The sequence below is a fragment of the Rhinoderma darwinii genome, chromosome 2 (genome assembly GCF_050947455.1).
Source record: "Rhinoderma darwinii isolate aRhiDar2 chromosome 2, aRhiDar2.hap1, whole genome shotgun sequence".
Taxonomy (NCBI): Eukaryota; Metazoa; Chordata; class Amphibia; order Anura; family Rhinodermatidae; genus Rhinoderma; species Rhinoderma darwinii.
The window spans coordinates 403114065-403130941 of NC_134688.1; the positions used below are offsets into that span (position 1 = coordinate 403114065).

The window sequence follows — 16877 nt, forward strand, 5'->3', positions numbered from 1 at the left end:
GATAGATAGATAGATAGATAGATAGATAGATAGATAGATAGATAGATAGGATATTAACTTTTTGAGTTGCTTTCTATGTCTATGAAATTTTTTATACTATAATTTGGCCACTAAAACAAAAATCTCCTAAAGCCTACAGTAAGTTGTCCAGCCCTAGTACAGTATAAACGACTTCTCAGTAAATTATTCTACCCTATTTTAGGTTATTTATACTACACCCTTGGGGCCACTTTCAGGAATATACTAGGTCTGCATTCACAGGCTCCCTAAATATCAGAAAATCACATTATATTGGAGTTGCTACTTTAAGGGGTTGTCCACAGTTAGAGAAGCATGCTTGCTTTCTTCCAAAAACAGCACCGTGTCTGTCCATGGCCTATATCTGGTTTTGCAGCTCATAACCATTGAAGTGAATTGAGATGAGCTGCATTACCACACACAACCTGTGGAGAGTTGTGGCGCTGTTTCTGGAAGACAGCAGCTAACCCCTGGACAGCCCTTTAAGAAACTACCTAACATGTTCTTGAAGGCGGTTAGAAAAGTGGAGTGTTACCTTACAAGTGATAAAATACAGTCATTTATAGATTTTAATGTTACAAAAGACACAATAATATAGTAGTTCTAATCTGTCACAACAGTTGTTGAGTGGATACTGGAGATAGAGTATATATATATATATATATATATATATATATATTCCCAGCTGCTACTTATGCAGTTGCCTAATATATTTCTGAAAGGGACTATATAGGTGGAACATACCTTTAATTTTAGACAAGCATTGAAATAAAGTATGTTAGAAAATTATAGAATGTTTTACAACTTTCACTATATCTTGACTAAGATTTATTAACATAAAATTGAAATCTGAGGATTATCAGGATGGTGACAACCCAGGAGCCTGTACCTGAAATCTAGGAGCTAGCAGATCCTTCAGGCTCTGTTCACACCAGCGACGGGGATTCCTTTCATATCGGAGCCATGACTATTAGGACGGGACCATGATGGAATAGAGCCCAACATATTCGGTGGAGTCCCACTGATTTACAATGGGGTCCGTCAGGTTTCCGGTTATATGTTTGACAGCTAGAATAAGCTCTGTAGACTGCGGTATTCTTGCCGTCAATATACCGGAAACCCTGACAGAAAGCGAATAACGCCAGTGTGAACAGAGCCTAGGACTTGATAAGCATTTATTTTATTTTTTTAATAGCTTCCTGGCTTCACGTAGAAGTCCTGCTCTCACACATATCATTGGGGTTCAAATAACAAAAGGAAATATTAAATCTGAATATGGGGGTCTAAAATGTCTCATCCAGGAGACATTTGCATAAAAATTTCTCAACAGTATTTGAGGAACGTGTCACACGAGACCGCGTTATCTGCCGTCGTACGCTTCATACGGCGCTGTATGAAGGTCATTTTCCCTGGCTTGGTGTACGTCCTTATCTCCACATCAGAAGGATCTAGTGATTGTGTAAAGCGGCCATAGGACTTACTGGAATGATAATAGTTATATCTGCAGCGCCAAACAATGGTATGAGATCAGCGAAGATCTAATGGATTCTCAGTCAATTTTCAATTAGACATTGATTGATTATTCATATTAATTGCAGCCGACATTTGGTTGTGGATTTTCACCACGTGATCGCCCAGATTGTTTAACTGTATGGTCCAAGGTACATGGAGTTATTCTGAAGCGATGGCGTGGTTTAGGTAATAATAGGGTCATTTTACAGAACTGGTTGGGTGAATGGGCAGCGTGCCCGTAATGCCGACTACCTTTATAGCAGAACATGGTAATTAGAAGCACTTGAGGTTACTTTCATGTTATTTTTGGTAACTACATAGTTATTATGCCAGCACAGGTTCTCACCTCTGACAACATGGCAGCACACACCGCCGCTGACATACATGTAACAACATGTGGGCACTGGCGCTGCCAGGCCCATCACATGAGGCCAGGTCACACTCACCTGGAACAACCTGCCCTCGGCAGGGCCCACATCGGCCACCATGGCGAATACCCCCTCCACGGTAAAGTTTGGGCTCTCCATCCTCAGAGGGTAAACCTTGACCAGGGCTTTTTGCTTGTGTCCCTGCTCAGTTAGCGCCAGCCTCGCCTGCAGAGTTACCAGAAGCAGCAGCCAGAGGGATGCCAGCTGCAGCCGGGCTCTAGTCATACTGCAGCCAGCAGCAGGCATCCATAGCCAGTCCCGGGAACCCTGCGTGCCAGCAGTGCCAGCCGCTACCCCCAGGGCAGGGGCCCCCCATCCATGGCCTGGACTGTCACGTAATCCTCAGTAGCTGCTCAGACTTCCATTCATTGACTACTCTCCTCTTAGAACCAGGGCGGCTCAGCCTTGTACATGTCCAGCATCCTCACAGCAGCGTGGAGAGCAGCGACCCCACACACCTCCCGGTGATTGCCTGGCGCGGTGCCCTCCTCCTCTCGGGGCGCACAGGTAGATGAGGCCGTGTGTAGCCGGGCAGTGCCCCCTCCTCAGTAAACACAGCACAGGCCCCTTCTAGCTCCACTCACATCTCCCTGAGCCAATCCCAGCCGAGCAATGTGTGGACTGACGCCCTGTACACAACTTCTCTCCCCCTGCTCGGTGCGCTCAGTAAGGACGCTTCCCAGGACACTGAGCCTCCCTCCCCGGGCACTGAGCTGCTGTGCTCCTACCTGCTGACACAAAGTGAGGGTGGAGCAGCTGCAGGCGATCCCCTCCCCCCTCACTGGAGAATGTGGTTCTGCTGGCTCCCAGACTCCCTCTGCAGCCTGGCCGACAGATGGCAGCTCCCCTGCCTGCTGCTCAGCCTCCTCTCTGCATGGGGCTTGTCAGGAAACACATAATACATGTATCATCTATATCCAGGATGCTGCTCCTGACTCCCTTCATCACTGAGAAGTGTCCAGGGATCTCTAAAATCTCCTCCTGCAGGTGGCGATGCTCCGGGTCACAACCAATGGACCAGATAGAAGAAATATAGGATGTGGTGGTAAGGATGCAACCACTTTGGGTCTTATATAAACAGGACCTGTCAACCCTCCTGACGCATCTAATTTTGTAAACACTTGTATTCCACAGGAAATTCCAAGTCTGGAGCAGCTTTTTTTATATGCATTTTGTGGTTCCTCTGTTATTCCTCTTAGTAATCTAAGAATAAATTGACAATTGGGTGTTACTATTTCCCTTGTCAAAGGGGTGTGTCCCTACACAGCTCACTCTGTCAGCACTGATTGGATGTTGACAGTCTGTTTGTGGACACACCCCCAGCTGGTAAAACCCAGTTCTCAATTTATTCATACTTTTCTAGAAGAACAAAGGAACCGCACAACGTAGAGTTCTAAGAAAAGATGCTCCAGCATTGTTATTTCATGAGCAGTACAAGTATTTACTAAAGCAGTCAGGAGAGGTGACGGAATCTATTAAAAAAAAATCTGATGGCAGCGGTTTATAGCCTTAAAACGTAACTAAACCTTCAACAAACTTCTGACATGTCATAGTGACATGTCAGAAGTTTTGATCGGTGGGGGTCCGAGCACTGAGACCCCCTCTGATCGCTAAAACAAAGCGGCAGAAGCATTCAGGTGAGCGCTGAGCCACTTCGTTTCTGATCAGATTTTGTACGGGTTCACAGACTTTCTATTGAGTCCGTACATTGCTACGTCGGCTTTCTGAGAAAAGCTGATCAGAAACCACAGCTCAGCTTCTGCCGATTTGTTCAAGTGATCGGTGGGGGTCTCAGTGCTCGGACCCCCACCAATCCAAACTTCTGACATGTCACTATGACATGTCAGAAGTTTGTTGAAGGTTTAGTTACCGTTTAAGTAACAAATAGGCAAATACCTTTTCAATCTCCCTCCACTCCAACACCAATGGTCCACTGGCAGGGGTTTTTTAAAAGTGAATATGTGCTCATTTGTTTTAGCCCATTTTTTTTAAATGGACACTACATTTTCATACAATTTATGCTAATCTACTAGTATACCTGATATATATATTTATCAACTTTGTAATTTACTTACTGTTAAAATGTAGTTGTTTTATCCTTGCAAATTCCGTGTGAGTTACTGCCACTAGGTGTCTCCCTGTAATTTGCTGTCCACCCCATGTTGTCAAGCAAAATCTGTTCCTAGTTACAGAGGAGAAAACACTGACTGCAAAAGGTGGAGGACATGCCGGCTCACTTATTGCCATTGGAAGTCTATAGTGAGGGGAGGGGGAGCAGAGTGAGTCAGACACAGAGTGACTTAGACACAGACACGCTGTCCATAGAAATCTATGGAGAAGGGAGAGGGGGCAGAGTAAGAGAGAAACAGACACGCTGCCCAAAGAAATCTATGTAGAGGGGAGGCGGAGTAGGAGTAGAGAGAGTCACAGACTCTGCAGAACAAGAGAAATAAAGACATGCTGCCCATAGAAGTTTATGAAGAGGGGAGGGAGAGAAGGAGAAGGGAGCAGAGAGAGAGAGAGAGAGAGAGAGAGACAAAGGCTGCTGGTAAGAGTTATATGTCACCCCAGTGCTGCTGATTTTATTTTTATATATATATATATATATATATATATATATATATATATATATATATATATAATCAAGTTGAAAAAATCTTGCAGCACTCCAATAGATGAAAAAATAGTCGTTTTATTTCGTCAACATAACAGTTCTGTTATGTTGACTGAATAAAACTACTATTTTTTTCGTCTATTGGAGTGCTGCAAGATTTTTTCAACTTGATTACATTACTTAGTCCGTGGATCAGGACTACATGCTTGGCACCCATACAAGTATTTGCTGTGAGTGCTGCTGTTTTCTATTTTTGTCTATATATATATATATATATATATATATATATATATATATATATATATATATAATAGACATCCAAAAGACAGGCAGCACTCCACATCTCAAATTTGGATTGAAATTTTTTTTTTATTCGCCCATGTGGCAAAGTGCAAGTGCGACATTTCCGCCCCAGCATGGGCCTTTCTGAAGCATATATATGCTAGAGATAGGAGAGCAGGTTTCTCCTCTTCTATGGGTGCAGTGTATAGAAGACATGATAGCAGCTAGGGTCCACCCATTAGATCAGAGAAAACTGAGAATTAGAGAGTCTGCAGAGAGGAAAACTGTTAAAAATGCAGAATACAAGTCATATAATGGCCAGAAATAGTGTTATTCCTCATGTACACACATATGACAGCTTATTCTGAATAGTCACCTAAAAAGTTAAGTATGCTTTAAAGATGGAAAACCACTTTTAAGGGATATTCCTATCCTCAACATATATGGCATATCTACAAGATATCCCATAATTCTCTGATATGTCGGGGTTCCACCTTTAGGACCTTCAACAACTTGGAGAATGAGGATCCCATTCCCCAATTTACATGGGCTGCTTTCTCCATGACAGTGAATGAAGAGGTGAGTTGTAAAGAACCCAGTGGTGCAGTTCTTCCATAACTCCCAAAGACTACAATAAAGAGGGCTGCACGCTATCGCTTTCACTTCTCCATTAAATTCAAGAGAGAAAGTGGCCATCGTGAATTAGGGAATGGGGTCGTGTTTTTTGCATCATTTTGCGGTGCACGAAAGTCAACAATTAATTTTCTATACATTTTTACTATAGGCGGAAAACGTGCACAAAAAAAGTAATTCCGTTATTGTTTTGTTTTTTTAAAGCTGATCTGTCATATATTTATATATATATACAGAGTGGGCCATTTATATGGATACACCTAAATAAAATGGGAATGGTTGGTGATATTAACTTCCTGTTTGTGGCATATTAGTATATGTTGGATTGTCAATGCAACCCTCTTCTCCCACTCTTCACACACTGATAGCAACTGAACGCTGATGCTGCTGCAGAATCAACTGTAGCCTCTGGTGCCGATGTGTCCTCGCTGGTCCGACACGATGCAGGACCTGGGGCAGGAAGTGACGTCACAGCGTGATCTGCCAGAAGCTGGGCGTTGTGAAGAGAAGTGGATGATACTTCTCGTCAGAACGCCCAGCTAGTAAAAGTAGTAAAAACGCCCCGATGTAACGAACACAATACACGCCCAGTTGTACTTTTACTTTAAACACGCCCAGTTGTACTTTAGAAAGCCTCATTTACATAAATATAAAAATGGTCATAACTTGGCCAAAAATGCTCGTTTAAAAAAAAAAAAAAAAAACGTTACTCTTATCTCCATTGCAGCGCCGATCTGCTGCAATAGGAGATAGGGGTTGCAAAATCTGGTGACAGAGCCTCTTTAAGCCTTTTTTTCCCAAAGTGCCTTTGTTAGCATAGGAGCAGTGACCATCCGTCTGCTTCGGAGCCCCATACGCAGTAAGGTTTGCTGAACTGTTGTTTTAGACACACATTTTGTAGCCCCCTGGTTGATTTTCACGATGAGTTGCTCCACTGTAGCGTGTACAACCCTCGCGCACCTTTGTAGCCGACGTTCACCTCGCACATCAATGGCACGTGGTGCTCCGCAGTTTCCACGTCGGTTACTCCCAATGGTGCCATTTGTCCACTCACGATACACTTTCACCACAGCAGCATGCGAACAGTTCACAAACTGCACTGTTTGAGAAATACTGCCACCTATGCGCCGAAAGCCAATAATCATCCCTTTTGGCAAATCTGATAAATCGCCCCTTTTACAAATGGCAACAATGAGTGATATGTGTTCAGACAGCCTATTAGGCTCATTATCCCCATTATACCCCTGAGGACGCTGCGTTTGTAGCGAAACATGTCGGGGGGGGGGGGGGCTTCTATGCCAATTTAAATTCAGAGTTAGGCCAGCAATGATATTGTTAGAATCAGCGGCATAACCTACAACTGCCGCTGTTCTGCTACACCAGTGCTTAGGTGCACTCCACATACTTAAATACGATCACGCTTCTTTATATGCCTACTTGCTGGTCAACTTTGGCTATTTTTAATTTATATGTTGTGTGTCCCACTTTGCTATCTTTTTAGTTATACCTAATAAAAGTAAATTATTAGATATTTACCTACACGCTGTGCTAGCTGGGAAAGCTGGGTATTGTGTGCGTTCAGGCACATTTGTTTTCCTCATCAGACAGCCTATTGCCCACCTTATATACCCACCAAGCCAGCCCACGACACATCACTTCCTTCATGGGCTGTGCGCTGCCGACCTCGAAAGTAGGAGATGGTCATAATAATGTGACTCGACTGTATGTGTATATATATATATATATCGACAAATGGAAGCCGCACTCTAGGATATAATCCAGTAAAAATCTTTTATTCACCCAGTGTCAGCTCAAGCAATGTTTCACCCTCCCAAAGGCTGAAAAATGCACTCATTGAGAGGGTGAAACGTTGCTTCAGTGGACACTGGGTAAATAAAAGTTCCGTATTGGATTATATCCTAACATTTGTGGATTGGATTTATGCTGTAGATGAAGTGGTCTTTTGCATGAAAGCAAGCACTCGCCACTTAGGCCTTACTTGCTGTGCAGTTCCAATTACTTGCTTTGTATATATATACAGGGTTTTCTTTTTATTGTTCAGTGATGTTTTTTCAATAAACCTTTTTTTTTACTTTTTTATTGGCAACAATTTTTTTTATAATTGTCAACGTTATATTAACTTTTTACATTTGTTTCAATCTCACTAGGGGGTCATCTATGTAAGATACTTTAACTTCTCTTAATTTTCTTTTAACGCTCATGTACTCACATATCTACAACCCAGTACATTTTGCCTATGCATAAAATTGGCCACAGATACACAGCAGAGAGCCCCTGTGCAAGTACAGTATATGGGCCCCTTGTACTCTAATAGCTCATCATAGAACAATTCCCCTTACGTCTCTCTTACTTCTGACCCATACATGAAACCTAATAGACAGTGGTAAGCTGCTTTTAAGATGACAGAGGACCACCTTTCCCAATGGGACCATGTGGTATGTCCGCCCCTCTACAGATACCTGTTAAGGTATGTTCACAAGGGTCGGATTTGCTGCGGAAAACTACTTCTACAAGCATACCTGCAACTTATATCTTATAATAAATAATGACTAAAAAAATATATGTTTGCTGTTATTTCTCTGGAAAACGTCTTAATTTAACATGCGGTGATAGGTAATATCCCTGGCGGTCTAGGGTAGTGTAGGGATTGATAGTAACATCCCTGCTGGTCTAGGGTAATTTAGCGAAAGGGTTAACTCCCTGCACTGAAGGCTGCAAGTCACTGGTAGGTGATAACTGTTAGATTGGTGGGGGGTCCGACTGCTGGGTCTCCTACCGATACCTAGAGGAAACTCGTGGCCAGGAGGAGTTGATTGGTGCCACAATTGAATATGAAGGTGAAGAGAAATAATGCAGTGTAATTACGGGTATCGGCGCCAGGCTGAAGAGGATCAGGAACGTTCGATACCCGTAATTACACTGCATTTTTTCTCTTCACCTTCTGACTCTCACCTTGTCCCAAGTACCAAGGATTTAGCACCAAGTGACTGCAGTGGGTGGCAGCCGGCTATCTACACTTCACCACCTCATAATAGTCTCGGAGGAGCGCCGCCATCCCCTCACCTTTTTGCTGTACTAACACAATTGAATATGGACCCTGCCATTCCATTCAAAGTCTGTGGAACTGACAAAAACTGCAAAGCCAAGTGGCAGGACCCCATCAATCTAGCAGTTAGGACTTATCCAGTGATAGTTGATAACCTGTTGTAACCGGAGAAATATGAGAGAAATATCTTTCTGTAATGTTTCTTAAGGGTAATTATCGCCTTGCTACATCTTATGTTAATCAAAGAACTACACCCAAAAAAGTAATTTAAACTGACATGTAAGTGGTGTAGTTCTCATGCAATCGGGAATCTTTTTGATGTTCACAGTTCACTGTCACTACTCGTATCTTGTTACACATAACTGAAATAAACTTTATTTCTCATTTAAATAAATATATTTTCTTTGTACTATCCAAAGAGTTGGTTGTCTCAATAAGTTAAAGGGAACCTGTCACCAGCATTTTAGCTATAAAGCCAGCAATACCTGGTGAAAGTAGGTGAAAAATCATTGTAATCTAAGCTATAACTATGTTCTAAGTAAGCTCTGTAACTTTAGTATTCCGTTTTTCAGTGGTCCCACGCCGTATGCAAATGAGCAGAAAAGAGTCAAATCTTCATCTGAAAAGAGTCAGATTTTCATTCCTCCAGCGTCTCAGAGTGGACTCCACCTCCTTCTTTTTGATTGACAGCTCCTTAGCCAGTCAGGGCCGGACAGGTGCCGGCGGTGGGCAGGGTTAAGAAGCTGCGTCCCAGAGGGAAAACTAATTACCATAAAAGGCGGGAAGAGTTTAAACGACTACATTTACCGACAGAGGAGGACTTCAGGAAAGAAGAGAACAGGAACGAACTCTGGACAGCTGCGGCCATCGAGGGGTCAGGCGAGTTTGACAGGTAAGATGTTGATGACAGGATCCCTTTAACTCCTGTCCATATCCCCCACTCAGAATCCTCCTCTATAAACCAGAGCAGAGAGCCACTGACTTAGATCGACGGTTGCTCTGGTGGACTTGACCCAGCCACCTGTTACACGGTCGACCATTTATTTGAATGACTGGTATGTAATACTATGTAGGGACAGCCACAACTGTCATAGCTCATCGCTGGGAATTTATGAAGCTGGATCTGGGGGGGGGGGGGAATCGTTGATTGCCAAGCCGTCTTTGTGTAAAAAGAGATTGCCTTGATGAGACAAACTAATGTGTATGGTAGCAGTTTGACAGAAGGAAAGGCTCAGTCATATTAGATTTCAACCTGCTCAATTCTTTATTTCTGTGGTAAATAACATTCTGCCCGAAGTGTCTGGTTGCAGCTTATTCCATTTCCCATTGAAATAAACTTGAACGTTCAGTTGATCCAAACGCGCACGTTCATGGGAGAGTCGGAAGAAATACCTGTAGGCCAAATGTTGTTTGGCCGACATCTATCGGTGGACTTATTGCAAACTATAGCCAGTTTATTAAAGACTAAGAAATACATATTAATCATCTTTCAAGGAATGGACCAAGGACAGGTGACGATAGACATCCCCATTGTCTGAGCTAGATTTAAAGGAAATCTGTCACAATGACACATCCCTTTAAATCTGAATATCTTAAAAGGGGTTTTCCCACTATGTTTATTTATCACTAATCCAACAAATAGGTGATAAATGCATGATCACTGAGGAGGGCCCACTACTGGGATCCCCACCGATCACTAGAATTGTTGTCCCATTCTACCTCACTGCACCATCGCAGTAAGAAGGTTTTTGAATGGAGTGGTGGACACGCATGTGCGCTGCCGTGTTATTCAATGTTTATGGGGCCCACATAGGTGATAAATGTGGAAAGGCGATAATGTGCTTTGTGGGAAATCCCTTTCAAGACTTCTTTAAAAACTGAACCCACTAAACAGTTATTCTGGATAAGATATCACCTCACATGGCAGTGAAGTGGAATGGAGTTAGCCTGGGAAGGTCTTCTAGATTCCCATTTCCCCTTCACTGAGGTAAAATGTAGATCCTTATACAAAATCATGGTCTAAACTTCAGGACCATTAAAACACCAAAAATTGAGTTTGTGCAAGTTCTCCGATAATTTTCTGATATAACGCTATACACGTAGGATAACTAATGACTGAACGTTTGTTTGGCTGAGAGCTATCCCCCCAGAAGTGTCTTATCCCGGCAAAACAAAGGATCAGGCATGTAGGAATCCAACGTGTCCGATCCTTGCTTCCCCTGTCACTGGTCGATTTTGGTGGGATTTGCCAACATTAATTTAGTGTGTATGGGCAGTCGTAGGACAGGATGTACATAGTTTCTATCAAATTAGGCTCTATACACACGACAGGGTCCGAGTGTCAGCCGATAAAGACGCCCGTTTTGGTCAGTTTTTCTGGGCCATTTTGCATCCATTTGGCATTTTTTCCGTTCCGGGCTGTGTTTCCGTTTTTAACAGACAATTTTGACCCGTTTTGCATCAGTTTTTTTCCCTGTCCGTTTTAAAAACGAATTAAATTCTTTTACCAATTTTTTGACACACTCTTCCCTCTGTAGATAATGACACACACAGCCCTCTGTAGATAATGCGACACAACCATGGTAGATATTGCCACAGCCCCCTGTAGATAATGCCACACACTGCCCTCTGTAGATAATGCCACACAGCCCCCAGTAGATACTGCCACAGCCCCCTGTAGATACTGCCACAAACTGCCCTCTGTAGATAATGCCACACACTGCCCTGTGTAGTTACAGCCACAGCCCCCTTAGGTAGTGCCACACAGCCACCCTCTAAGTAGTGTCACACAGCCCCCCTGTAGGTAGTGCCACACAGCCCCTTTGTACATAGCACCCCTGTAGGTGGCACAGCTCCCGTATATGGCACCTCTCCGTAGATCGCACCCCCCCTTCCTGTAGATTGCGCCTCTGTAGGGGACCGCTCCAGGAGAAGTTCCTGACTTCACTATCCATATATGGACAGTGACGTCAGGGACTTCTCCTGGAGCGGTCCCCTGCTCCTGAAGAGGAATCCCCGGCCACAGTGGCCCGTGATTCCGCTCCAGGAGAAGTCCCTGATGTCACTGTCCATATAGTGACGTTAGGGACTTCTCCTGGAGTGGAATCACCGGCCACAGCTGTGTCAGGGATGGCTGTGACTGGGGATTCCACTTCTGAAGTCCCTGACGTAACTGTCCATATATAGACAGTGAAGTCAGGGACTTCTCCTGGTGAGGAATCCCCGGCCACAGCTTCGGCAACGCTGTGGCTGGGGATTAGGGATTCCACTCCTATAGGGAGCAAAAAAAATCTCCTCCTTCTCACGTGCACTTTGCACTGTGAGGAAGAGGAGAAGAGAGCGAGCAAGCGGCAGAAAGCACGACCATCACTCGGATCACATCCAAGTGACAGTCGTGGTTAACACGGGCCGGTAGACTTCTAAGGAAGCCGTGCAGCTGGGAGAACGGCCCAAAATAGGTTTACCGGGCCGTCAAAAAATTGGCCTTAGTATGGAAGTGAGCCACATGTCCAGTTTATCTGTAAACATCCTGACTGGACAAGTGCAGGAAACATGAAAGAGAAGCCTTGGCTGTTGTAGATGATTGACCATGATGGGTGAAGGCAAGCTGGTTTATGTCCCCAGGTAAACTACAGTTCACTTCCTTACAAGTGTCAGATTATAAAGATAACACAAATGGCTGAAAACCCTTTACAATAGTCTTTATTATAATAACAATAACACATTGTATATCATTTCTAATTACTATGCCCTAAAATTAACCATATCTATAGGACAATAGAAGTCCATAATTCATCATTCATATGCTTTGTTCCAGCCTGGGACAAAATAATTTTCTCTCCCTTTCCCCGTGTTAACTTTAATCAGGATAGGGATCAAGCAGATGTCAAGGGTCAGGAATTCAGCTGTTCCAATCCTTTGACATAGCTATGATAATGGGGCTAATGCTTTGCAAGTAACCTCTAACCTCACAGTGAGTCTACAAAGGTCAGTGTTTGTCTTCAGCAGCACAGGGAGCCACCCTATAAACCACACACTATCCCTTTCGACCTCACTAAAGTGGTTCAACACTTCACAACTGCATGTCTAGAAAGAAAAGTAGCCCATCCATGACACGGCTACATAAACAAGTGCAATGTGGCATGATCGGCTCAGGTTGGAACAATAAAGAATTTTCCTTGAAACACTTGTGTAAAGCCATGTATTATGAAGGTACCAAATAATGAAAAGTTTTAAAATGTATTTGCGTTAATCAAGAATGGGTGTCAATTTTATATCATACACGCACAGTTTGGCAGCCAACCAATCAAGAAATGAAGTTATGGAAATATATGGAAAAGTATGACATTTTTGGAAGTCAAATTGTAATTGATTAGATTTAAATATTAATAAATGAATAATTAACATCTGTGTTCTGCTATGTCATAGGAGCTCTGGAACCATTACATGACAGAAACCAACGGCGCCCATCAGGGTTCCATTCAGTCTCATTCATGGATTGCACTATTTTGTCCAACAAAAACAATGGAATCTTTGATGGAAGTAACGGAGCCTCCGACGCAGAATCATTACCAATAAGACAGGACAATCTGGAGAAACACCATTCATACAGCCAATATGAGTTAAAAGCAATTTGCGAATATAAAAAAATAATGTTCAGTTAAAAGAATAGGGATATAAATGCAAACACACACATTTATTTATATATATATATATATATATATATATATATATATATATATACACACACAAATATTATAACCCGTAGAAACCATACACTGTGTTATGCCTCGTGCGGGGTCTGAGCAATAGGTGGAGATTCAAACAACAAAAAGTCATGCACTGCCCCCTCAGGCCCTGCACTAGACATAACACAGTGTGTGGCCGAATTCAGGCGACCGTGGCATACGTCCGTGTGACGGCCGTTAAAACAATGGCCGTCACACGCATGTATTTCAATGGGGCCGTTTATACGGCTGTTGTTTCAACAGACCGTGTGAAGGGTCCGTTGAAAAATAGAACGTGTCCTATTTTGTTCAGTTTTCACCGATCTCTCGATAGATTCAAGACTATGGGCATCCATGAAAACGGGACCTGCACGGGGACAACTCGGACATGAATAACGGCCATTTTTACACATTCGAGTTTCCCCACGTTCGTATGAATTCGACCTATCAGTGTTGCCTGGAATGTGCTTCTATTAGGTGATCCAGTTTCCTCTCACATACTTCTGATAGAAGTGACCTTAGGGCGTGCTTGTGTGAAAGGGTATTTAGATGTGGTTCACACAGCATTTGGGTGACATTAGTCTGGTGCATTATTTTACATATAACATATATCAGACGTTAGATGTTATACATAAATTAACAGAGTGCTATGAATTCCCATTTGTTTAGAGCTGTAGCCACAGTGCGTTTTTGCCCATACGGTGAGTGTTTTTAACATTTGCGTGCACGATCCCTGGTTTATGGTGGCTTCTTTCCCTTATTGATTTCAATAGGAAACTGCCGTTTTAATTTTCTTTCTTTAAAACACACAACTATCTCAGAAAGGAGGACCCATGTAAATTTGCACTTAAAACTGAAAGCTTTTCTGAGACTGATAGAAGTGGTAATTGTAAATGACTTGGTATTGTGTTAATATTATTATACCAATAAAGGATAAGTCATTTAATAGGCTTAGACAAAGCGCAATAATCTTAAGAAACTGGAAATTCTCAAGCAGTTTTCCTGGGCTCAATAAAATGAATCAAAATGCGGGTGTGAATGGGGACTAATGCTGTATCATGAACATCAAAAGAACAGGGCATCAATCCTGTGGCTTTAAGCAGCTGTTCTAGAGCTTTTGTACCACACACAAACACTGGGTCTTTGTGGGATTCCTACAATCCCTAAGAACCAGTATTATTTATAAGAATAGGATGGATAGACGCTTCTTTAAATAGTCCCTGCTTTGCTTTAGGGGTCTTCTGATACCGAACAGTTAACAGACCTAAAGTGAGATAGTTTAATAATGGAACTGTATCCAGTAATTTCACAGCAAGACTCTGCGGAATGTTAAGATTCCTGCAATTACATCAGGGAAAGCCTCAACAATAGGATCACTATGACTTACAATGCTGCGCCAGTTCAAATATAAGGAAAAAACGTGTGCGGGCTAGAAGACTGTTTAAACATCAGCAGCTTCTGATTTTTCTTAAAGATGTTTCGTCCTTATGTAAACAGCGTAGCAGTTCATCAAATCCAAAGCTAACCTAAATACCGGCACAATTTAATTTTTTAGTGGAGATGCAGTTTCAAATAAGTTTTCACATCTGTCTTATGATAAAATACAACTAAAGTTAAGCTCTGGTGTGGAGCTAAATTAAAGTGGTTGTCTCAGTATAGGCATCTAGCACACAAGAAAATGGCGACAGCACACTGCGAACACTAATGCCACCTAAGCCACTAAATATAAATAAATATGCATTACTATTAAATCTACTTACAAATAGTGAGGTTCTTAGCGCACATTTTTATTAAATTGTGTGAGCCCACCTGCCACGACAAGGCGACCTCTATGAGGTGGGAACCTACGCTGCACATACACCCAGAACTGGGGATGGTAGGAACCAGCATTAAACTAATTAAAATCACCCAGGGCAGAATGGGAGGAGTGCAAGATCAAAAAATGGAGGCAATCACTAACCCCACATATATGAATCACATAAACAATACAAAAGTTTGATCAGCACATCTATCTATCTATCTATATCTATCTATCTATCTATCTATCTATCTATCTATCTATCTATCTATCTCATATCTATCTATCTATCTATCTATCTATCTATCTATCTATCTATCTATCTATCTATCTATCTATCTATCTATCTATCTATCTATCTATCTATCTATCTATCTATCTATCTATCTATCTATCTATCTAATCTATCTATCTATCTATCGAGATAAGCAGCACCCTGCACCAAATTCCACCACGGTAATGGGTGCAAGCAGGTAATCCAGATCCGTGGATTATGAGAGATAAGTAGAAGAAATCCCACAGCACTCCAATGGTTCAAAAAAGCGTGTAGTTTTATTCAGTCAACAGCTGCAACGTTTCCGTCCTGCTATAGGACCTTTTTCAAACTTGAGAAAGGCTCTAGTGGACAGAGCTGAAACGTTGCACTGAGGGTAATAAAATACCCTTGATTTTTTTCACTTACGGCGAACATAATACTCGTCCGTGTGCTGTGCGTTGAAATCACGCACAGCACACAGATCCATGCAATTCAATGGGGCCATTCACACATGCGTTGTTTTTCACGCAGTTTGTGTCCGTTGTGTGAAACTCACTGCATGTCCTATATTGGTGTGTTTTCACGCACTTAGTCGCCCTTTGAAGTCTATGGGTGCATGAAAACCACGAACAGCATACTGACGACATCTGTGCGCTGTCCGTGTTTCACGCATCAAATACATTGAAAAGCAGAGAAATGAAAAAAATTTTAAAAATTAAGTGCTTGCACAGACGTGAAAAATGCATGCCACACGCAAAGCACATGGACAAGAAATTCAGGAAAAATGCTGCGTTTTTTACGCGCGCAAATCAGACACGCTCGCCAGAATGTAGCTTTAATTCTACGGAGTGCTGCCTATTTTTTTTGATCTCCTATCTATCTATCTATCTATCTATCTATCTATCTATCTATCTATCTATCTATCTATCTATCTATCTATCTATCTATCTATCTACAGTGAAGGAAATAAGTATTTGATCCCTTGCTGATTTTGTAAGTTTGCCCACTGTCAAAGTCATGAACAGTCTAGAATTTTTAGGCTAGGTTAATTTTACCAGTGAGAGATAGATTATATAAAAAAAAAACAGAAAATCACATAGTCAAAATTATATATATTTATTTGCATTGTGCACAGAGAAATAAGTATTTGATCCCCTACCAACCATTAAGAGTTCAGCCTCCTCCAGACCAGTTACACGCTCCAAATCAACTTGGTGCCTGCATTAAACACAGCTGTCTTATATGGTCACCTGTATAAAAGACTCCTGTCCACAGACTCAATTAATCAGTCTGACTCTAACCTCTACAACATGGGCAAGACCAAAGAGATTTCTAAGGATGTCAGGGACAAGATCATAGACCTGCACAAGGCTGGAATGGGCTACAAAACCATAAGTAAGAGGCTGGGTGAGAAGGAGACAACTGGTGCAATAGTAAGAAAATGGAAGACATACAAAATGACTGTCAATCGACATCGATCTGGGGCTCCATGCAAAATATCACCTCGTGGGGTATCCTTGATCCTGAGGAAGGTAAGAGCTC

At 42.3% G+C, this 16877-nt stretch overlaps 1 protein-coding gene and 1 long non-coding RNA gene across 2 annotated transcripts in view; one reads left to right on the forward strand and one right to left on the reverse strand.

The window, feature by feature from the left end:
- Window positions 1-3090, reverse strand: part of RNF43 (ring finger protein 43) — a 58943-nt gene extending 55853 nt beyond the window's left edge. The window contains exon 1 of the mRNA XM_075854093.1: window positions 1977-3090. Within this exon, the coding sequence (XP_075710208.1) occupies window positions 1977-2204 (228 nt within the window). The 5' untranslated portion in view covers window positions 2205-3090. The remainder of the gene's footprint in view (window positions 1-1976) is intronic.
- On the forward strand, window positions 2409-15306 carry LOC142743371 (uncharacterized). The gene is made up of 3 exons (XR_012881550.1): window positions 2409-3003; window positions 9127-9446; window positions 12983-15306. It is a non-coding gene; the product is annotated as an uncharacterized LOC142743371 (long non-coding RNA).
- Window positions 15307-16877: the final 1571 nt, after the last annotated feature.